We start from the raw sequence: 24027 nt of genomic DNA, 5'->3' as shown, positions 1-24027 counted from the left end.
ACTTTCTGACGGCCAAATTCTTGAAGGATTCTGCTCCACAAGCTCTAAGGGGCCCAATGGATTACACAGTCTTGAATTTTAGGGTCTGTCTGAGTGCTTATTAATATTTCATGGGCTTTGGTTTGTCCATCTAGAATCACTGCAGCGACAGGTTGTCACAAACAGCCTTGTGTGTATTCTCTTAGGAAGAAATCTAGGTTCATTCCAATTTATGAGTTAATTTCTTGTTCTAAAACAGTTATCATCACAATTATACTGTCAGCATATTTGTGTGTGTGTGAATATTTCCACAACCAAATGTGATTATGAGCTGGCCATACTACCAATTAATTGGCTCTGAAATCCTGCTGTTTATGGCACATCTTGCCAGCTCAGAGATGATAAATAAGTGTATGTGTGTATATATATATATATATATATATATATATATATATATATAAATAAAATAAATAACCACACAGAATGAAGAATCAAAGCAGGTTTCCTCTGGGCAGATGCTGAGCCAATTATGAGCACATAATGTTACTGACCATTCAATGTGAGACAGACACCTTCAACCCCCAGTGGTTTGAGAACATAAATTGTGCATTTATTAAGCTCATCTTTACCCTACCTCTGTGTCTGCTTTTCTGCTGACTCAAGCTACTAAGAAAATAGAAATAAACTAGATCCAGATGAAACGCAAAGAGACCAGAGCCCTTATGACTCAGGGTACAGAGAGAGAGAGAAACACTCATTGAAGCTGGAGTATTCTTGACTTTCACACAATCCCCTTGGGATTAAGTGTGAATCCACTGACTCATTCGGATGTCATAATGGCTTGCACGAAACAAAATTTTGACTGTAGAACCTACTGTTGACTTAACACTTGTCAAACATTATGAACAGTATTTAATGCAGAAACATTGGTAATTGACAAAAAAAAAAAACATTGATATCACAGGTGGTGATCCAATTCAGGTGTGCTTTATTTTCTAATAATTCAACAGACAGTTTATACTATGGTTATGTAGGGTTTAATATGTAAATAATTTAATTTAGCTCAAAGGGAATCATTTATGATTTTATAGGGAATTTGAACAGAATTACTGTTCTGTGGCTGATCACTGAGTCGGCAGCGATTCACTGAACGAGCCGTTCAACATCAACTCTGCACTGGATATTAAAATCCAAAATATAGTGAAAACACTATTAATAAGCACAGTAACAAGATCGGCAGATTAAGACATTAATTTGTAAGCACAAAACACAAGATACTTCTCTTTTCAATATAAATAAGACTTTATTTATATTAAACCTAAGACATAAACTAATCTAACACATGAACACACGCATTCACACATTCACACGTTGCAGAAAGAGAGAAAGGATGAGTTTAGAGAATGAGAATGTGAAATCCCATGTTTATAGCAATATGTGCTATTGCATAGACCTGAACAACCATCAATCACTTAATTAACCCTCGCATTGAGTTTCTCAATGAGGCTAACATTTATATTAAATGCACCAGTTCAGTTGGACCTGAAGGTTACTTGCTTGCATTACCTTTGTGTTACAGGGATTCCCTTTTGTCGTCGTCGTTGCAGGAAAAGGGGTTTCCCGAGTTGGTGATTGGCTGGAAGTTCAGCAGTCGTTGAAGGGATGTCTTGGGTGTTGGCTGAAGATGCAGAGTTGGTCTGGTTGAAGTTTTGAGGTGGTCACAGGCTCAAGGTGAACTCGGAGACAAGGCGTGGCGGCAAAACTTAAACTGAGAACACGAAACTCGCAATGGAAAATAAACTAAAATAAAAGAAAGAAAGGGTGTAACGAGACTAGGTGGTTTTTCTTCTCATCGTGGTGTTAAGTAGCAACTAGCCTGTAGGCCAGAGCATGCTCAGAGAGCGCTAAAAAAAACAGCGTCAAAACGCAGTGGCGAGAAGGGAAGATTTGATGGTGTCCTGAGTTTTTAAACTCGGCTTCTGGACACATGCCATTTGGTGTCTTGACCAATTAGATAGGCTATTTTCTTAGCTAGGGTTGTTCATTCCATCATAAATCAGCATGTTATCAGTCACATGGTCCGAATTTTACACACTCGCAAAGTATACTTTTGGATGTGATTTCTATAACCAGAATATGATACATTTGACAAAGAATGATTACTTGTCCCAAATTTGACGATCTCCTTCTGGCATTGTACTTATCAATAAGTATTCTTTTGTCTTAATGTTGCGAGCTGTTCTGTGAAAGAGGCTTGTTGGTAAGGCTTGCTCCAGACTCATGGCGCCAGAGTACCATGGACAGATTTATGATGTCCTGTTGGGCTTTTCTGGAATTTCGGCTCCTCATGTTTCGATGTTCTGATCGAATCTTAGTTTTGTCTGACTCGTTCTGATCCTACAGTTACCACACCTCAAGACATTGTTCAAGTGATGAAAGGACCTTTGAAATAACAGAAATCTTATGGATGTGGAAATGTAATGCGGTCAAGACCTGCCTGGAACTACTTTGGCTGTGCATGAAAGCCTTGAAAATAATTGCACACCTTAGAACTTTTATCAGCCATTTATATTCAAACATTCAACACCCCTGTAGTATAGTATAATATAATATAATATAATATAATGCAGCCAACACTTGTTTGAGCATGCCAAGTAATCTTTTTATTTTTTCTATTTTTTTTTTTTTAATAAACTTGGTATTTTATGTGTATAGGTGTAATGGTAAAATGAAAGTGACGATTTTTCAGTTTGGAACATTTATTTCTCCCATATTTTGACTTTGTTTTCAAGTTATTTGAAACGTTAAAGTAGACATTTTACTTGAATTTAATTTGTTTGCTATATATATATATATATATATAAATATATAAATAATTGTAGTTATTTTAAGATAATTTTTTGCAGGTCTCTGCCAAATATCCCTTTTTATCTCTTAAATATGAAGCATTTTTTTTTTTTTTTTTTTTTGGTGGTTGTTATAGGCCGAAAGAACATGTAATCCCTGTAGGTTTATCTTCAACTGTCTTTCAAAAGTTCCACTGTTGGGTCTATTTATATAATCATCTGAACAAAATTGCATTTTGATGCTTAATTTTAACAGCTATTACTCTGGGGCATAAACAAAAATACACATTTATGTCTTTGACAAAAATATGCAGTTTCGTAATGTCTTTGTTTTTAGTCTGATCTAAGAAAGAAGAAATAGATTACCTCAGACCTGTATGGCTTACTGACATCTGTGGGGGAAAAAGAAGATATCGTGAATGTTGGGGTCCAAATAATACCCGACCCCATTTAATTTCATTGAATGAACCAACAAAAAACCCCCCCACTAAAGTCTGATTTGTTTGACAGAAGAAAGTAAGTCATACAAGGTTGGAAAAAATGATTGAGAAGTGAAGACCTTTTTTTTTTTGAACAAACATTTTAACTTCATATTTTTTTGTGCTCAAACGTCCCTCAGAAAGCATAAAAGACCAGGTGGATGTGCTAAAGTCAATTTATTTCCATGCACAGCTCAACAGCCTCCTTTCAGCTGGAACTCATGCATGGGTGTCATTACGTTTTAGTGGGAAGCCGTTAATACTCTTCTCCTATGTAGAAGGAATTGTGGGATTTGCAAAAGATTGCATGTCTTGCCTGTTGTGTGCAGGGAGGTGATGAGTGTTCACTGCAGTTGCCTGGTAATTGTGCACGCACAGAAAGGCATTGATTGAATCGTTGCTCAACAAAGCAGAAACTGCTTATTGAGCTAATGTGCTAGTGTGTTGGGATCAATTTCACAATGTCACTTTTAAAGTATAGACTGTGGAGAGTGGTAGGCGTGTCAGAGCAGATTGTGCCAGAGCTTTCATATTCATTTTTATGTGCGTGGACATGCAACTTTCATAACATAACCTATACGTGCTAAAGTCACAGACAGACTTGCTTTCTAGGTAACTATATGTTTTCATTAGTGATTTGTATGTGGTGTTGCCCTCTCGCTGTTGCAAATTACTTATTTACGCCTGCTGCTGCTTCAGTTATTTTTTGCTGGTAAAACAAATCAATCCTCATCAGCATAAAATCAGTTCTCTTGAATCTGCTGTGGAAATATTGCATGCTAAGCAGTTTATGAGTGTCACGATTGTTGTGAACATACGCAAACTTCATTTCTTGACCTTGCTGTGTCATTTATACCCGTCTCTTGATCGCAGACACAAATTTTTATCAGGTTGCTGTACTGAGCACTTTTGAGAAAGATATAAACATTTATTGGCCATCATTATTTATTTATCTATTTATCTGCAACTGCTTGCTTTACATGTTGTTCAGATGATGTTTAACCTGTCCAACTGAGTGACTCTGACTGGAATGAGTTACGAAGCGCACCAGACTTTGTTGTAATTGTGACAGTAGTTCTCAAGTGGAATTTGTTAAAAAAAGGGGAAAAAAGTGATGGAAATATTAGAACTGAATCCTATTCTTCACCAGCTTACAAGAATAGCGTTTATTCTTTTGTTCCCAAATCTCTCTCTCTCTCTTTCTCTCTCTCTCTCTCTTTCTGGTTCAGTGGAAATGGCGACAGAGAAAGAGAAATAGAAGGAGGGTCATAGATGCAGACGTAACGCGAGAAGCATCTCTTGCCGTTTCAGCACTCGGGCAGGATATAGCGACCCTTAAAATGGTTAAAGCAGTCAAACTGCAAGGGTGGTACAGTCAGTCCTGTGAGTTATAGACTGGAGATGACAAATGCAGCGGGGCCACAGGGAGAACAGTGTTTGAGGGGACATCCAGAGGCTGCGCAGAATACTTAAACAGAAATCCCTACTGGCCTTGAGAGACTTTAAGAAACAGATCCATTATGCATTTATGATTTATGTATATGCAAAATCAGAAAGAGAAAGTAGATGGTCTTCATTCTTTTGAACAGTTCTGCCGGACCAGCGACAGGAGAATCTAGTTAGCATTCTGGCTCATGCTCATGCCACTCGTTCAATCAAGTTAATTAACGGTTAAGGGAGCACTCAACTCAGTCCTGGTTAAAATCACACAATCTCAAGTGTATATTTCTCACACCTGCGTAACTGTTCATTAATATGCATGCTGATAAATATGTGTGTGTGTGTGCGAGTCAAACGAGGTGTTCTCACATGCTCTCACATGTGCAGTGACGAAACTGCTCTCCTAATCAGCACTGATGTAATCAGCAGTCAGCCCACCTCTCTCTCTCTCTCTCTCACTAGCTGTCTCTCCATAGCCAGCACTACTAAGACAGCAGTGTACTATTCCTGCTAACAGGTCATTGCCATTAGCAGAGCTTATCTTCCAGTATGGGTATTTTGTAAATCTGTACCCGCAAATGTTTAATCTGTCGTTCTATTTATCATTCTATCTATCATTCTATATCTTTCTGTTGTTCATCTATCTATCTATCTATCTATCTATCTATCTATCTATCTATCTATCTATCTATCTATCTATCTATCTATCTATCTATCTATCTATCTATCTATCTATCTATCTATCTATCTGTCTGTCTGTCTGTCTGTCTGTCTGTCTGTCTGTCTGTCTGTCTGTCTGTCTGTCTATCTATCTATCGTTCCATTCATCTATCCATCATCCTTCCATCCTTCTTTCCTTCCTTCTGTTCTGTCTGTCGGTCATTCTATATCTGTCTATATTTTATTAAGCCTTCTGTGCAGAAGAACAAAAATTGTAATTGTTGTCCAACTGGTCGTTTGACATTTTTGAAATGTTAAAATTTTCATTTTTCCTAGTAAACTGACTTGCCTTAGACATTAATGCGCTGTGTTGCCATAATGTCTTGCATCCATTTATCATGTACATAATGTGTTAAATCTTGACAAATGTCAATGAAATTGTAAGTCACAATGACTTCTGATGGGTCGAAGTACTGTAAATGGCTTGAAAATCATAATAATGAAAAGTAATGCTGTGATTTTATAGGTATTATGAAGTTGCATTATAGATATAGCCTATTGTATAATTTCAGGCTATTACCGCAAATTGGAACCCTACATCTATATTGTAGACTTTTGTAAAGATGTCTTTTAGCCTATATAGAATAGATATAGAAACAGTTGTGTGTGAAATATTACAATTTAAAATGTATTTTAAAATGCAGTTTATTTCACTTTAGACTTAATTTTACAGGAATACCTCATACATTAAAAATCTCAATGTATTTCTCTCTCTCTCAGTTTATTATATAGAAAACCGTTTACAGTTAAAACCTTTTGTTTCTGTCACATTCCAGCCCTTCCAAGCTACACCTGTGGGAATCCAGGCCAGCTCCTGAACGGCATGCAGCAGGGCTCTACTTTCAACATCGGTGATAAGATCCGCTACAGCTGCAACCAGGGTTATGTGCTGGAGGGCCACACTGTGCTCTCTTGCCTGGCCACTTCCTCCGGCACCGCTGCCTGGGACTTCCCCCTGCCGTACTGCCGAGGTGAGTCTGGGGGCTCCAAATGGGCCAGGCGGGATTGAACCTCCTCAAGAGAGACTTGAGAAAAGGTTACCAAGTGTCTTTATCAGGGCTGACAGATATCCCAGCGTTTAGTAGCAGGTTGGCTGCACAGTTCTATTTTTCCTGGATGAGCCGCAGTAGAGACCCCCGAGGTGATACCTGCCGACGTGTGAAAGCCACATGAATGCGTTTTGTGAGACAGCGAGGTCACGTGGTAGCTGTTGCCTGGGGAAAAGGGATATCCAAATGCTCTCGGTCATGATACACTGAAAACATGCTGACAGTTTGAGGCCAAATATTAACACGTTGAACCCCCATTGACATGACGTGCTTACATTTTACGTCCATTCTGTTATACACAAGGGCTCATAAACATGCATAAATTAATTGTACATGGGCATATTCACATATTCATGACACACTCATAAAAACATACACAGGTCTAGCAGTTAATAAAACAATGAAAACGTGCTCCACAGATAATAGCATGTATAATGTATTAGACATATGCGAGTGTAATGCACAGTAGCTGTGGTCTCCAGATCGGGTGTGAGTGTGTTCTCGCAGGCCAGTATGAACTAGGGCCATCTGTGCCCGGGCTGGGGGACAGGAAGCCCACGTAAAGACACACATGCTCAGCCACGCAATGCCAGAAGACGACCCCCACTTGCCAATGCTGAAGCTCCACTATCCTTCACTGGTGTCCTTCTGCCCCGCATGACTTTTGTTATCAGTTCATGGATCTTACAACCGTCGATCTAACAATATGTCTCCAGCTGCTCATTCCTTCTTAACTTTAGCAATAAAGTATTTCTGAAAAATATTACAGGAGACATGTCTGTGCCGTATTTGAATCATACTGCAGTTCTTGGTACAGTTAATCTTATGGTTCTTAACCAGAATGCAGAAGGGGGTACAGCAGGGATAATGTATTTAGGGATTTTATTTTTAAACAAACTTTTTGGTTTAAAAAAAGGTGGCAAAGAATAAAGTCATCTCATCTATAGCCTATATAATTAAAATAAAGTCATAAGTGAAGTCACCTTAAGGCTGATTTATAGTTATGCCTCAGACTTATGCTGTAGCCTCTACGCGGTTTTCATTTATACTTCTGCGTCATTGTCCATGACGACGTACAATTACGCATGCAGATCACTAGTAGGCAGTGTCCACAGAATGTTGCTGGTGAAATGTCAGTAGTGATGGTGGCGACTTTTGTTGCAGCTTGACGTGTTAGACCATCTTTGTTTTCACTGTAGTTATGTCGGAAGCAGAAATGCATATGAGGAAATGCGACACTATCGCAGATTTAATTATTTTTTTGACCTGGGTTGCGGTCCACATAGATTTGATGAATTGTTACATTTTTGGAGAAGTGTATGTCAGGCTACGCCGTAGGTTTGATGCAAGAGTATAAATCAACCTTTAGACTTGTTTTATATCAAGATAAACAATGATAAAGATTTTTATTTATTTTTTTGTCCCTAAGCCATGTTTATAAAAACAACTTAAATTTCCTAATTGAACTATGGCCTATTCCTAGCATAATCTAAGCCCTTTCTGTGAAACCAGGCCTAAAACTTTATTACTTGCATTTAATAGGCTATAATTTAAGTTTGAAATGTTATCTTTTAAATTTGAAATGCTATCTTTTTAAATCTTGTTTGTCCATTTTCTGGTGCCAAAAAACCCCCCGTAATTTATATTTATAGACTGTGTGTTTCCACTGGCACGTAGCGAGCGGAGCGAGCGTTTTCAATTCATTCCTATGGAAGTTGAGCGTAAACACTCGTGCGTTGTATTTTGGGATTGAAAGCGGCAGTGGAGAAAGCACTGAGAGCTTCAAAAATGTTGGACATTCCTCGACTTTCCTTGGCAAATGTCGAGCGAAAAATGCTGGGTGACAACCAATCGCTGTGAAAAGAGGAAGATGAAACGCAAACATGGGTGTAAACATTGTTTTAAGAGGCGTGCTCTGCCCTAAATTTGACACGCCCCAAAGCAGTGACGTTGTAGCGTTGCCAGCGGCACTGAGTGCAGATTAGATGATTGTAGCGGAAACGCACCGTAAGTCAGCAGGGAAGTAACCTTAAACATATATATGACACTAAATCGCTGTTCTGAAATCTTAACTACTTTTGTATCCTCTATCATCCGTCATGCTTTCTCTCTTCTATTTGAATGGTTTTCCAATTAATTAGCCATGCCACTGTCACCAAATGAAGTTCTGCTCTGTACACAAGTAGAGAAAACAGCAACTCAAAGGCTGTGCTAGCCGACAGCAGACAGCCTCGTCTCTGGCTCTGATTATGGGTGGCCAGAAGGTGGCAGGATGTTGGGTCATTTCCCTCAAAGGAGTCACACAGTGTCAGTAAGGCTCCAGAAGCCATCTTTCTTCTCTGAACTCATTACTGCTTATCTTCCAGGCCTCTTCACAGTATTAAGTCTGACTTATTTATCATTTCCTATAGAGCACATTATAAATATTTTACATTTAGTAAATAGTTTCCCAGATGAACATATACGTTCAGATCTCTGCATCTAAGCATCTCCACATGGTCTGTATCCTCACAGCCCTCTCAACCCCCACATTCACTCGCACTGTGGGAATAGATTCAGTATTCCGCAATCAAAACGTCAAAATGGCGGGCTGCTGGCATGGCACCCTCCTCTATGGCACACTGAACAGGAATGCTCGTTCCAAAAAGAAAATAAGAGAAAACCGAGAAGTTGAAATCTCACGAACTGGTTGGATCTGTTGTTCCTCCAAAACCCTTTTCTTTTCCCTGTTGTTCTTCTTTATCAGTGCTGGCTCTCGGGTCTCAGGGTGCCGCTGCACACCACTCGCTGTTGTGTTACCATGGCAGCCACAGAGCCCGAGGAAGGCAGTATGAAGAGACATGAAACACAAGCAGACCATCTTTTGTAGGGGCTTAGATCTTTATGCATCACACATCATCCATTTATCCAAGCCAATTGAACAAGTCACTTTGACATTAAAGAGACTTCCTTGGGGCAGTTCAAAGGTCTGTCTGAGCTTAAGAAAACTGACTGATTTAAACTAAAATTCTGTCACATACAGTAGTTGTCAGGAAATGGGGCAAAAATGAGGGGTGATTTGATACTTTTTACATACTATGACAATGAATGATTGCGATGTGTACTATAGTATTTTGTACATTGTATTTCATGTACCATGGTGCAAAAATGGCTTTGCTGTGGTAAAACCAACAGGTTATGCTTGTCTCTTTCTCATACTACTCAGTGATGGACACTTTTCATATTTCTGGGGTTCAAAAATCATCACATTTGGGTATACTTCTATAGTGATGATGGGGAAATAACAGAAAATATGTTTTTTTTGTATATCCATTTGCGCCAATAAATAAATAAATAAATCAATGATGGTCTTTCCAATATGTTAATGGCAGTCAGAAGGAAAAAAAAAATTCCCCCATCTGTCATAGAAGAAACTCACTTTAAGTTAACTTAATAGTATTACAAATATTGTATTGTATTTAATGCCAAAGTAATGTAATATAAATACTATACAAAGTAAGGTAAAGTGGGGAAAACACCCCCTTAAGGATTATGTCATTTTTTTTTCTCGGTGAAACAAAAGTTAAATGTGTCCGAAACAGTTATCATAGTTTTAGTGACAATGGCATAAATTATAAACCAAGTATGAAAAATGTCCGGAGTTTTCAATTTATTACATTTTTAACAAAAATTAAATTTGTACCAAAGGGGGCGTATTACCCCACCTATAGCAAAATCAGAGTACAGGCAATTTTAGCTTAAAATTGTAAAGAATATAATCAATAATTATGAATTACAAGATTGTAATAGCCTATTTGAAACACTTTGTTAGTTGATGCTACGTATCTAGTCAGTAAAGCCGGTTCCGTGATTAGTGGTAAATCTCCATCACCTGTTTTCAAATGGAGCGGCATTTAATACACAGAGCTATAGTTTTTTTTACTGTTGAAAATTAGATAATTTACTGTGAAATCCGTTTTCTCACCGGTACATCACCAGTGTAAGCTTCATGGTGAAAACCTCTACGTCACTCTTGCCAACGTAGTCCATAGTAACAATAAAAATGTATCTTGTGGTTATTTTGGGAAAAATAGTAGGGGGGCGTTTTCCCCCACTCTACCCTATAGTGTTATAAATATACATTCCCATTCAAAGATTTGGGGTGGTTCATATTATGAAATACTATTACAGTTTAAAATAACTGATTTCTATTTGAATGTCTTAAAATGTAATGCATTTATGTGATAGAAAAGCAGATTTTTATTTTTAACCAGTCATTACTCCAGCCTTCACTGCCATCCTTCAGCGATATGCTAATTGTGTGCTTAAAAAGCGTTTCTTGTTGTTATCAATTATGAAAGCAGTTGTGATGCTTAATATTTTTGTGGAAAATATGATGCATTTCTTAGGATTCTTTGGTAAATAGAAAGTTCAAAAGAACAGCATTTATTTGAAATAGGAATCTTTTCTAAGTGTCTTTACTGTCACTTTTGATCAATTAAATTTATTCCAAAAAAAAAAAAAAAAAACACCTCACTGACCCCAAACTTTTAAACAGTATTGTATGTGTAGCGAATTGTGACAGGTTGTCATTCTGACATCTGTATGCATAATGAATTGTGATTGGTCATGTGTTCCTTGCATATATGTACTCATTAAAGCCAGCACTTGTGAACACTGGTATCGCCTTCATGAACTGTTAATCTAGATTTTAGTGATGCTTTTAGTTTTTTGCAAATGGTAAATAATTTTTCGCAAAGCCTGTTATAAATATTAGCAGTTTAGACATGAAGTCACAAAGTCTCTACAAGATCAAACGACCAAACTGAGAAGCAGAGCTGAGGCCAGTGATCGGTGTGTTCTACTGAAGTGTGAAGGAAACTCTCGGCTGGAATACCAATAGCCGGTCCTCTCTCCAAGCCCTCCCTCCCCTGCCTCCGTTGCGCTTTTTTTTCCCTCTCCATCCCTCTGTTCTAGAACTCTCAGAGGCTGCTCCTCACATATGCTCTGTGTCTCTCTGGGGAAATGTAAGAGTGACGGATCCGACGGAAGACTGACAGGGCCCAGGTCCTCCCGCCGTTTTCCACTCACAGAAAAGAAATCATGCGATTAGCCAGTCACTGCTAATGAATCCCATGCTGGCCTGTCAGAGAAGAACTCATCACCCATCAGTGACAAGCAAGCTCCTTCACCTGTGTGAGGCATATACGCACACTCTGCACTCGCTCTGACATAGAGTTTGTTTATTTGGCTGGTGAGAGAGAATTTTGCCCGGTAGGTAGGTGTGATGACTCACTTTTTCTCTCGTGTTGTCTTTCCTTCCTCCCTCTCGAACTCACACACGAACGCCAACTCAAACGCCTCCTAAACAAATCTCCCATCACTCTCTTTTCCCCTCAACCCTTCTTTTACCCCAGAGAGGCTCTTAGTTATCATTATGAGTCACTCACTCGCTTACACTGAGGCTTTTTGCTCCTTTACTTGCCTGGAAGGCAACATATCCACTTGGCATGCACCCATAATTCAGAATTCTTCTATAGCTGTCAAACTAGTGGCTTTACAGGGCAGGGATGTCTTTTTACTGTAAGTGTGAATTTTTATTTATTTTTTCCTACACAGTGGAGTTCAAAAGCTTGTGAGCACATGTAAAAATAATTTTAGCATAAAATAGTGATGTTTATTTCAATTCCAAATAAATGCTGTTCTTTTGAACTTTCTATTCATCAAAGAATGCAGAAAAAATAATGTATTGCAGTTTTCACAAAAAAATAAGCAGCACAATTTTTAACATTAATAATTCTTGAGCAGCAAATCAGCATATTAGAGTGATTTCTGAACGGTCCTGTGACATTGAAGACTGCTTTGCCATCACAGGAATAAATCACCTTTTAAAATACATTCAAATAGAAAACAGTTACTTTAAATTGTAATATTTCACAATATTACTGCTTTACTGTATTTCTGATCAAATACTGTAAATGCAACCTTGATAAGCATGAGACTTCTTAAAAAATAATAATAATAATTGAATGGTAGTGTACATTAAACTTTATTACCATAAAATTAGTTACCATAAAATGAGAAAAAAAAAGTATTTAAAAAAGAAACATTGACAGTTTGAATGAGAAATATTTTTCATATTTGTATATTCAGAAGTATATTTGTATATTCTGCATCGATAATCGAATAAAATATCCTGAAATGTATTATGTTAATTGAACAATAATAATAAACAAACAAATATTAGTCTCAGACTTTTGGACATTTGAAGAATTGCAATTTCAATCGACCTTAATCAGGGTAGATTCCATATTGAATTCGCTTGGATGAATGAGGCTTTGAGAGATAGACTTACAGTTTTCACAATGGCACACAGTGTGTGAAGGTCCTAGATCACAAGTACTTTACAAAACTCACAACTTTCAAAACTGTTTCATGGAGTTTTTGTCTACTGAAAGTTTTTGGAAATATATTTTGTCAGCAGAACAGTCTTTATGTTGATAAACAACCATACAGTCCATTGAACGCACTGTACATCTATTCCTCACAGCCTTGTTTTCATTCCTGTCAAAGATTAAATATGACTCTTCCTTGACTAAGGTCTGTTGAGATGACCCAACTTTGACACCTCAACTAAACATCTCAGATTCTATATGATTTCTACGAAAACTCACCATGGATATCTTGTAGTCCCCAGTTACCTGTACAATCTCCAACAAAGAGTTTTTCCAACTTATCAACTACAAAAATACTTTTAGATGCAGCATGGTTGTCTTAACAATTTTTTTATATTCATTTTATGTACGTTGTTCTAGAGACAATACCTCTTTAGGTGATGTTGGGGAATAGTCTTTTTGAAAAGGAGGTCAGGTATCTAGACTCAACTTTTCTCCATGTCAAAAAGTTTTGATTTCTTCCTTTTCTCAGGGGAGGGACGCATAGAAAAGAAAAAAAAAAAAAACAGGGGGAGGGAAGTCAGTGGGTCTGTTGCTTCGCCTTCACCCTCAGTTGGCTCGGCGCTTTTTCCTCACCTCACGGACTCGCTGTCAGGAAGAAAGACTGAGTATCAAGAGAGTGAAAAATAGAGAGATTGCATTTGATTCACTAAGGAAGGTTGGGAGAGCCAGGGGGCTCAATTACCACAGCAGCCTTTAAGTGCCTATTTGTTATATAATCGTCTCCTTAACACAGCTTTAAAGAGTAGAACAGGTTTTGACTACAAATAATTAACAGAATTTTACATAGATCTCAATTAATTACCCCCATGTTACAGTGTATTTCATCACTGGCCTGCAAGTGTTGCCTCAAACTTCAAGGCCCCCATTGAGTGCCATGGCATCTTATCATTCTCTTATTTCCAGCTGATTTAAGAAGTTAAATGTGTCTATTTTTGTATCACCTCTTCACAGCGGACGATGGCTGTGGCGGCACCCTACGGGGTCAAAGTGGTGTCATCACCAGTCCAAATTACCCCCAGGAGTACAACAACAATGCGGACTGCACCTGGACCGTGCTGGCTGAACCAGGAGACACCATCGCCTTGGTCTTCTCTGACTTTCAATTGGAAGAAGACTACGACGTTCTGGAGATAACCGGCACAGAAGGATCCTCTCAGTGGTGAGTGCCCTAACGGTTTGGTTTTTCAGGCATTGCTGGGGAAACCGAAGTATAGCGCTCATCGCTAAGCAGTGAGAACGCTTGTTGTGGTGCTGTTGGCAGCGGGTAGGTGTTTTATGAGAGAGAGGAAGCCAGGAGAACCACAGTCATGAAACATCTCAGCACTTGTTCAATGGAACAGAACCAAATCACAGCTTGATTCAATTATTCAGCACATAATGCGCACAGAGCTTGGACCAAATAGAGGGGATAAAAACGTTGCAGTCCATCGCAAACCTTGTCTGGGGGCACCGAAGTACTGTTCATTTATGAAAATGGTTTTATGGGCCTCTTAGTCTCCACGTTCACACAATTTCCTTTTCACACTCATTAAGTACTGTAACAGGCTCTCAGAAATTCTTATTGGATCAGGACAGGGACGGTTTTTGTATCAGGGCTGTGGACATAAATGTGGCAGTCTAATGCCACAAGATGAGGAAGTGTGTAATTTTTAGAATATGCAAGACTATTTTCTTCTATCCCATTTTAATATGTAGAGAAGGATGCCATTTTTTGGGCTGTTTGGGTGTTTTTATCTGGGGAGAGTTCTGGAAACCTGTTTGAAAATATTTTGATATTTATATTATTAAAATATAATATAATTTATATTATATTTTAATAATATAATATAATATAATTTTTTTTTATTGAAAAGTCATAATATTGAAGTACAGTATGTTGGACGTCTTCAATCATTTAGTCCGTTTCAAACCCAAAACGTTCTTACAGTCAACCTACAGATCACATTCAGATTTTCCTCCATTCAATCAACAACTGATGCATAAAAGTCCCGACCACTTGTTTTTTTTTTTTTTTTTTTCAGTAGTCTGTTTGTTTTGGATGTGTATCACAGTGCAGAAGAAAAAGATCTGTTGCTGCTTTGGCTACATCGCAGTTTTAACAAATTGAACCTAATGGTAAAGTGGGGAAAAAAATTGAGTTGACAGTATTTTCTCAACAGAATGGCGACTAATTGGACCACCGTGAAAACGTTGGAGACTTTGAGACCATAGCTCAGTTCCTTTGAGGCTGTAGATTCTGAACAATGAGCTGCATAAGTTGGCATGTAAATGAACAGCTTATTTCTGTAGACCAATTAGAGAAGCCCACTTACTGTGGTGCTAAGAGCCTCGCTTCTGCTGGGGTCCAGCCCTATATGTGGGTATGCCTTGTTGAGTCGTCGTGACACCCTGCACTGGAGTCATGAAGCATGGATGCACGTCTGCCTCTCAGACACGCTCTCTGAGGGTCAACGGAGGAGTGCTGAAGGAAGGTTGTTCCTGGCCAGAGGAGGCGATCGATAGACCCCACTTCTCTCTGTCCCCTTACTGCCACCATGCATGGGGTCACTGCTGAGCCCTTAATTAAACAGGCAATTAACAGAGGGTGAGGAGCGAGCAGACGGGGAGAGACGAGATGGTGTCGTTCGACCTTGGCATGTTCTAGAAGCCTCAGGGAGAGTAAATAAAAAAGAAACGAACGACCCAGCACCAGAACTTCACAGGCAATTAACCAATGAAAATGCACAAAAATGAACAAAAGAAGCATCAAATACTGTCAGAGTGGCCAATTGCTGCACAGCACCAATTGGAACGCCAGGTTAGTTTGGTCTCTGAGGGATTGTTGAAGTTGTTCTGCATACTGAAGAGCGGATTTTTACTGTTTGATTGCTGAAAAGTAGGGTCCAGTCATAAAATGGGATTTACTGTATAATGCAGCATTTGAATGAAAATTGAGATGAGTAATTTAAAAGGTAGGGCTGTACACGTCATCAAATTGCAATATGGACTAATATCTGTGAATATTAAACTGCAAAAGGACTGCCATCAAATGTTAATTCTGCATGTCTTAATGTCTCTGTGTGAATGAGCAGCACAGTTTCGTACTCCATGTGAATTTAATCTCCAGAGCTGCTCAGAGTTTATTTCATAAGCATATCATCATTTCATTTAATAAAACTGTTGTCAGACACTTAGAAGCTCATCAATACAAGGTCTTCTCTCCCTGCCAAAATATAGGTTTGGTTTAACTTGAGGAAATTATGACAGAAAATATTACAATTATTATTGTACATAATGTATAATTGCAATATAATACTACTATTACTACATATAACAATACAGTTTATTAATACATAATTTTTTTAAGGAATATCACACATCACATTTTTGTCAAATTTTAATTTAAACAGTGAACTACGCATGCCGCACTTTTTTTTTTTTTTTTTTTCAAAAAAAGGAACAAATTGTTCAAATTTTATTTGATTACATTTTAATGTGAATAAATCATTAGTTTTATGCCTTTGTATTATTACAACCATTGTTGATAATGCGTATGAATGGTCATCATTGTAAACACGCCGCTGGAAGGAGGAATGTCAAAGGCAGCGTGCAAAAATCAATATGCAAGTGATCAGGAAGAAAAACAGTGCTGCTCTGCCAGGACCTGTTTCTATCACCCTGAGCATTTGATTGGCACAAGACGTGTCTGTGTGCTGTGCAGGACCCAGCAAATAACACTGGACACTCAGTCATCTGCCCGCAGCATGAATCACTCCAAAGAGCCCCTCATTCCCTCTTTATCTCCTTTAGCACAGATCCACTGAGCGGCAGAAACACTACTATATCAACATGGGTATCCTGCTCGGTAAAATACGTTATCGACACCACTTGAAGCAGTTTTGTATGAATTCACATGATGTTCCACCCACTATGGGTTTATCTTTCTTGACCTATTTGAATATTGCCGTAGCCGTGGCTTGGTGAGAGTGCATATGTTCATACACTGTACAGTGGTGCTTAAGTACAGTAACCCATGTTCAAAACAATGCCCACGATTAGTTTCCTGTGTTCACCACTGTCTTGTTCATTTAAAGGCCAAAAAAATAAAAAAATAAATACATAAATAAACATTGTTATTATTAATTAATTTACTTATTTTTTTTAATATTCATTTATTTAATCTTTTATTTTATTTTCAATACATCAGAGATCCTGGAGCTGTTGCTTTGTTTTTTTGCAGATCTGAGCCTGTCAGCCCTCTGAATCCCACTGATCTCTTGTTACTCAGCAGGGTTGAGAGCAGAGAGCAGGCCGGTATACCCTGGGCACCTAAACACTGCTATAAAGATTGTTTGTTATTTATGCATCTAAACAATGCTTTATTCCTCTCTCTTTCTCTAACTCACCAGTCTCTATCTGTACATCTCAGTGCATTATTGATTACCTGTCTCTTCTCAACTGTGAGAGAGACTGGTATTTATAGAAAGCACTGGATTTTTGGTATGGATCCATGCTTCTAAAGGTCATTTTACATGTGTGTGTTTTTTTTTTTTTTTTGTGAGCACAGTTTTGTAAATGTGCTTGTTAAATCGTAATTTCTAATGTCCTACAATATAAAAAGAACAATTACATTTCATCCAGCATATGGAGATTTTTAAATTATAGATGTTAAGGAATCTGAATTGCTTTCAATTACTTTAAACGTTCATTAGACCAATAATATTCCCTCAAATATTGCCCCAGCTATTCTAGCTGAATTTTCTGAACAGTTTCATATTCTGAAAAATGTTGCTTATTTTTAAGATCCCAGAATGCATTGCAGCATAAATATGGTTGTTTTTCAAGGCTTTCTATGTTTGTTTGTTTTTGGTTTGGTGACTTTATTCATGCTGTTTTTGTTTTTGTCAACGATGATAAGAACTCCTCTTTAAACTTAATTATGTTTGTTTATTGTCACTGTTGTAGAGGTTTAAATGAAGTGATGAGATCAACTTTTGAATACATAACCTATTTAATCCATGTTTAAGAATTAAATAGTGACATTTATAGCTTCGTTAATTGATGTTTTGCATAGGATGTTGAAGGGAATTTATTAGTGGAATCTTTAGCTGCTATTGAATGAACAAATATGATTATTAGACATATACACATTAATACAATATTGTTCAAAAGTAACTGACATTAGACATTTTCTATACATTTATATTTCAAATAAACATATTTTTTATCAACTTTGCTCATCAAAGAATCCTGAAAAAGTATAATTTCCAAAAAAACAGTTGCACAACTGTTTTAACATTGATAGTAATTAAAAAATATTTATTGAGCATCAAATCAGCATATTAGAATGATTTCTGAAGGATTGTGTGACACTGAACTCTGCCATAATGACTTCTAAAAAATATTGAACTTTGCCATTACAAGAATAATATTTCAAATCATATATTACAGGAATAATTATACATTTAAAAAATATATATATATTAAAATAGAAAACGGATATTTTAAATTGTAATATTTCACAAAATTACTGTTTTTACTGTATTTGTATAACCCCTAACTGTAACTGCCCCCAAGTTTTTGAATAGTAGTATAAAATTATTATTTTTTTAATCTACTCAGGTTGGTCTGCTTTCTGGTTTTAGAGAGGTTTTTGTTAGCCGGGTGAGCGAGGAGACTGGATGAGTGACTGGCGAAACCAGATGAAAACCAGCTTGGCAAACTACCTTAGACTGTTTTAAGCTCACGTAGGTAATGCTGAGTCTTTTAGTGCCTCAGTAGACTTGTAGAACACGGCTTCATTCAGTACTCTTTCATCTCTTAAAAATCTCACATCTCTCTCCTTTCTTAAGATCTCTGGTGTGCTATACCCTCGTGACTGTGCCTTTATTGGTTGCTGACGTACATCTTCCTTCTTAAGGTCTCCCCAGCTGTGTTTTAACCTCCGCAGCAGTTGTTTTTAGCCCGTCTCGGTCTCTTCGTGCGGGAGACCAGGATGTTCCAATCCCAAGTCCTCAGGGAGAATCTGTCATTCCTGCTGGCTGCCATTCACAAAACCCTGTGCGCTTCTAGCAATAACGTGCTGTTCGTTTTGGATGCGGACAGAGAGACGGGTGTCGCGCATTTTGTTTTGCACATTTGGCTGGCAGCGGCGCAGGCTCAAGTAATTGCCCACTTGCTTTCCTGTCGCTCTCTTTAGATTACAGTCTGGATTCGCGTGACTGGCAGAGGATTTGTCATCTGTGTGCTGCACCACATTTGCCTGGTTTTAAGAGATGAAGTTTTATTTATAAGAGGCGCTTAGCAAAAAAACCCAAAACCCTGAGAGCAAGAAAACAACACGTGTTGTAAATCATTTCCACCGTTTTATTTCTTTATTTATCCCGGTAAACATGTATGCCTCGGCCCATTGGTGGAGGAGTGAAGCGTAGCTTTGGTTTTTCGGTGCGTGTTTGTGTTAAACATGACGGCTGATCGGCAGTCGAGTCACGCAGATCCCCACAGAGACAATCTCCTTCCTGTCAGTCTTTGCTCTGCAACCTCCCCCTCATTATTATTGAGATGCCATGAAACGTCAGGATGTAGGCAGTCTGCTCTAATTGTCAGATGAAAGTGTGCCATTCTGAAGTCGTTCATAATAAATGCCGTTTCTTGATTTATTTTTTTCCTCGGCCCTCTGGTTACCATTTTTAAAATGGTGCGAATCTCGGCCAGAACAAACACTGGGGACAGAGGGTGTTGCGTTTCGCATGGAAATCTGAAGGAGTGTTGCAAATGTTCAGTTCTCCATGGTTTAGACACATGCCACGGATAATTACATCAGACTGTAAAAGCAGGTCAGCGTCTTACTGTGGAGGGGGATATCAATACCATTTCTCTACTGGATGCCTTTCTCGTTACTTGTGCTTGTGTTATTTTTTTCTCTTTTATGTGTCCCTCCTCCCGTTGTCTTGATTTTTTTTTTTTTTTTTTCTGATTCAAGATGGCTAGAGTTCAAACAGATTGAGTTGTCTTTCGAAGGGGGGAGTCAGATACATGCACAATTTGTTCTCAGTTCACCCAGATCAAAATCAAATTCATCTTTTTCACTGGATGTATTATTTACTAAAAAGACAGAAAACAAAATCCGCATCATAACCAATGCAATGGATTGGTGTGTTTAAAGGGACGGTTCAGCCAGAAACACAAAAGAAAGATTTTTGAAGAATCTTTACAGCTATTTTCTGATGATTTATGATTTTTTTCTAGTGACTTTCTCAATCTAATTTCTGTAAAAATTGTTCTTTTTAACCAGCTTTTTAAAAATAAACCTGTTAATATACAAATTGGACTGATCTGGACAGATGTGGTTGCTATAAACTAGGCATGCTTTTGTATGAAAAAGTTATTTTAAATGTTACAAGTGAATAGCCATCATGAAACTATAATGTACAATATGAAGGATAGATCTTTCTTTTTCTTGATATGCTGAATAATACATTTAATTGTTCATTTTAAAAGACTGACTTAAAGGGATAGTTCTGTTCACCCAACAAATGAATTTTGTCATCATCTACTCATCACCCTCATGTCATTCCAAACCTGTGTGAGAAAGAAGATATTTTGAAGAATGCAAACAGTTGATGGTCCCCACTGACTTCCATGGTATTTCTTTCCCTACTATGAAAGTCAATGGCGACCAACAACTGTTTGGTTCTTCAAACTGTCTTCTTTTGTGTTCAACATAAGAAATAAACTTACAGGTTCGTAATGACATGAGGGTGAGTGAATGATGACAAAAGTTTCATTTTTGGGTGAACTATTCCTTTAAAGTGATCTTGAAAATAGTGGAAAATAGTGAATAACAATATAAAAACAGTAAAAATGTGACCTGTACTGACAAAATGAATCGCAATGAATACATTTTCAAAAATGAGGAAAAAAAAAAAAAAACCTTTAAAAATGTATTATTTGTTTGAATCAGATAAAAATGACTAACCAGCTGCACTTGTTGAAGTCGATATAGTCAGCAAAGTCAGTTTTGAGAAAAATCTAATTAAAATTTTCTGAATATTTCAAAACAAAATCACTTAGGAACCATACCTTATAATCTCTGATAATACCACCAGATTCAGAACACACCAATCTAAATATGCTCGACTTTTTTCCCATGATACCACAATGCACCGCACAAGGTGTTTTGACCAATCACGGAAGACATTAGAGCAGGGTTCCTCAAATTTTTCCCTGGAGGGCCAATCTGCTGCAGAGTTTAGCTCCAACCCTGATCAAACTCACCTACCTGTGATTTTCGAATGATCTTGAAGACTCTGATTAGCATGCTCAGGTGTGTTTGATTAGGGTTGGAGCTAAACTCTGCAGGAGTGGGCCAGATTTGAGGATGCCTGCATTAGAGCGACTAGAGGTGAGAATCTTCACTTGCCTCAAGATTTGATTCGATTATGATTCAGAGGGCAACAGTTTTGACTACTGATTCTCGATGCATCACATTGCGTCTTTTCCTCCAATTATTTTCTTAACAATAATTACTATATTAATTAATCATTATATGTTTATTTTATCTTGATAGTGACTATTAGCATGCACTTTTATATGCTATTTCAACTGTTTCAATATTGACTGACAGAGTTAATCAATCAGTTAATCAGCCAATCAATAATTATTTTGGATTGACATGAGGGTGAGTAAATACCGACAGTCTTTGTGTGAAGGACAAATTACTGTCATTTTAAACATGACTCAAAGATGCCCGAAAGCATCACATGTAAGTGTGGCATGTAACTATGGTCTTCTTCTCCCTGAGGAAATGACAAAGAAGGGGCTGTCAGGATGATGGGAGCTGAGTGCATTATCATTATGGTTTCTAGTTGTACTGCAAGCCGTTTCACATAAGACTAAACAACGACATCGCACTGGGCTTCGTGACATTGCCGTTTCAATTATACCTCAAGATGTGTTACTCTGCATGTAAAGTATATCCTACCCATCCTCGCAGAGAGAATACACACGTATACCCTCCATGAATAATACACAGGACCATATGGTCTGGAGGAGTATGTGCTAAGCATGCAAGCAGAGATCACATGCAAACATATGTGTTGTGGTTACATTTTCTCTGTATTCTGTAGCTTGTGATCACCTGGGACATGAGAAGAACCTGCAATAGACTGCAATGTTTAATAAGTAAATCCACACTGCATCACCTAGATTTCTGCTTGTGTAAATGTCTCTTGAGGTGCAGATCTTCTTATCAACCTCTTCATGTTTCCACCATGTCTTTGCTGAAGCAGCAGAATTAAACCGAAACTATGTGTTGGCTTCCCATCAAGGACAGTGTGAAATCAATAGCGGTCTCTTTAGTCCGCCCAATGCACTTATCAAACCTTTTTTATTTCTTTTTTCACGAGTCATGTTTTATTTAAGCATGTGTTGGTCTAATGTCTCCATTTGAACTGAGCCATCCATCAAAACGGCATGGATGGCCGGTGCTTAGTTGGTGTCTGGCAATATCAGACACATCCACTCGTCATGTAAAGTTATCTCTCTCTCTCTCCTGCCCAGCAGACGGCCATCTGAAATCAAAATCGACAGGAGCGGGTGAAGAAAACGGTCAGCAAACTCATATTTAGTTGCTTCTTATCAGTGTCATGACCTAAATCAACACTTTTTCCCCTCTCGGAATGGTACAAGAGCTTTTAAATGGAGGGCAAAATGACACAGCGGTACATGTGAATGAGGTGAGGGAGTATATATATATATATATCTTTTAGGGCATTCTGTGGGACGGGTGGGTGTGAACCCATTGATTCTTGCTTGACGTGCTCTAAATTGACCCCTTCTAGGTCCCTGCTCGGCTTTTGGCCCACATTGGAAAAAGCAAGATGGACTGGAGTGTTTTTGTAAGCACGTTTGAGGCTTTGTTCGTTGTAATGATAGACATGGACTGTACTATGAGAGATTAAAGGTAATGGATTAGATCAGCTCCCCATTCCTCACTGCTGACTACCCAGCACTCCTCTCATTTTTATAGATGCTGGGCTGCTGTGATTGGCTCCGGTTTGCTCGATGTGTTTCACAGGCATTGCTGAAGTGCATACACTGCGTGACAGCACACTGAGCAGCTGCAGTAGTTCTTATTGCCTGCCGCACAAAAACGCGAACAAGGTGTGTGGAGGTCTTGGCAAGTAGCTGTCTGATCACTTATTCTTTCTGACTAAAGATCATTAGCTGTGAGGGAACCATGGGACAGGTTGATTTGGACAAACATCTCAACTTTTCTTTTATGTTTTAAAGTTGTGCATATTGTAGTATCAGTTGGTCAGAAGTCAAACTATTGGCATAAAGTCTGGTCCACATTTGCTGAAGTGAGTTGGAAGCTGGAAATCAGTTCTTAGAACTACAGTAATTTAATTAATAGATAAATAAATGCTACATATGCATATGGAACTGGAATTGGATGACTTAAGTTTTGAATGATATAAAATTCTTTGTGTCAGAAATGGATTTTAGAGGGGTCATGAACTGTCTTTTTTTATTATTTTGTTCTGTTATCTGAAGGCCACTTATAATGTTATCAAGATTTTACATCATAAAGCATCATAATTTAGAAGTGATAGGCTATTTTCTGTCCTGTTTTACACCCCCCATTGGAACACATCATTTTTTTCAGTGTAGTTGTGTATGTTTGACAGCCTACATCCTACACAGATGGTTGCTGCTGTGATTTAGGTGAAGAAAAGAAAAGAAAACAACTACAAAAAACGCATAAATCAGTACATATCAAACGATCTGTAATAAAGGAATAGTGACCACGCAATAAAAACAGTTACTCACACTTGTGTGCTGCAATATTACTGTTGGATCCAATATAGTCGGCACAACATTGTCTTTTAGTTTCAGTCTTTCAAAACACACTGTCGACATTTTTTGTGTTCACAACTTGGCACTGTACCGCGTTTTGTTCTATTCGGAGCCATCTTTATTGTTTGGTTTCTGCATAGACCTACATTTATCTCTGTCCTTATTTACACTACATGTGCGAATCGGTGGGCGGGGCTAAACAGGCTGTGATGTAGAAGCAGGCATTGATCATCTTCTG

General features: G+C 38.1%; 1 protein-coding gene across 1 annotated transcript in view; it reads left to right on the top strand.

Annotated features, from left to right (window-relative positions):
* csmd2 (CUB and Sushi multiple domains 2) overlaps window positions 1-24027 on the top strand; it is a 262731-nt gene that overhangs the window by 43537 nt on the left and 195167 nt on the right. The window contains 2 exon segments of the mRNA XM_058752757.1: window positions 6241-6435; window positions 13902-14109. Coding sequence (XP_058608740.1) covers window positions 6288-6435; window positions 13902-14109 — 356 coding nt within the window. The 5' untranslated portion in view covers window positions 6241-6287.

The sequence above is a fragment of the Onychostoma macrolepis genome, chromosome 19 (genome assembly GCF_012432095.1).
Source record: "Onychostoma macrolepis isolate SWU-2019 chromosome 19, ASM1243209v1, whole genome shotgun sequence".
Taxonomy (NCBI): domain Eukaryota; kingdom Metazoa; phylum Chordata; class Actinopteri; order Cypriniformes; family Cyprinidae; genus Onychostoma; species Onychostoma macrolepis.
Note: the sequence above shows the minus strand (reverse complement) of the source record. Positions and strands in the feature narration are given on the sequence as shown.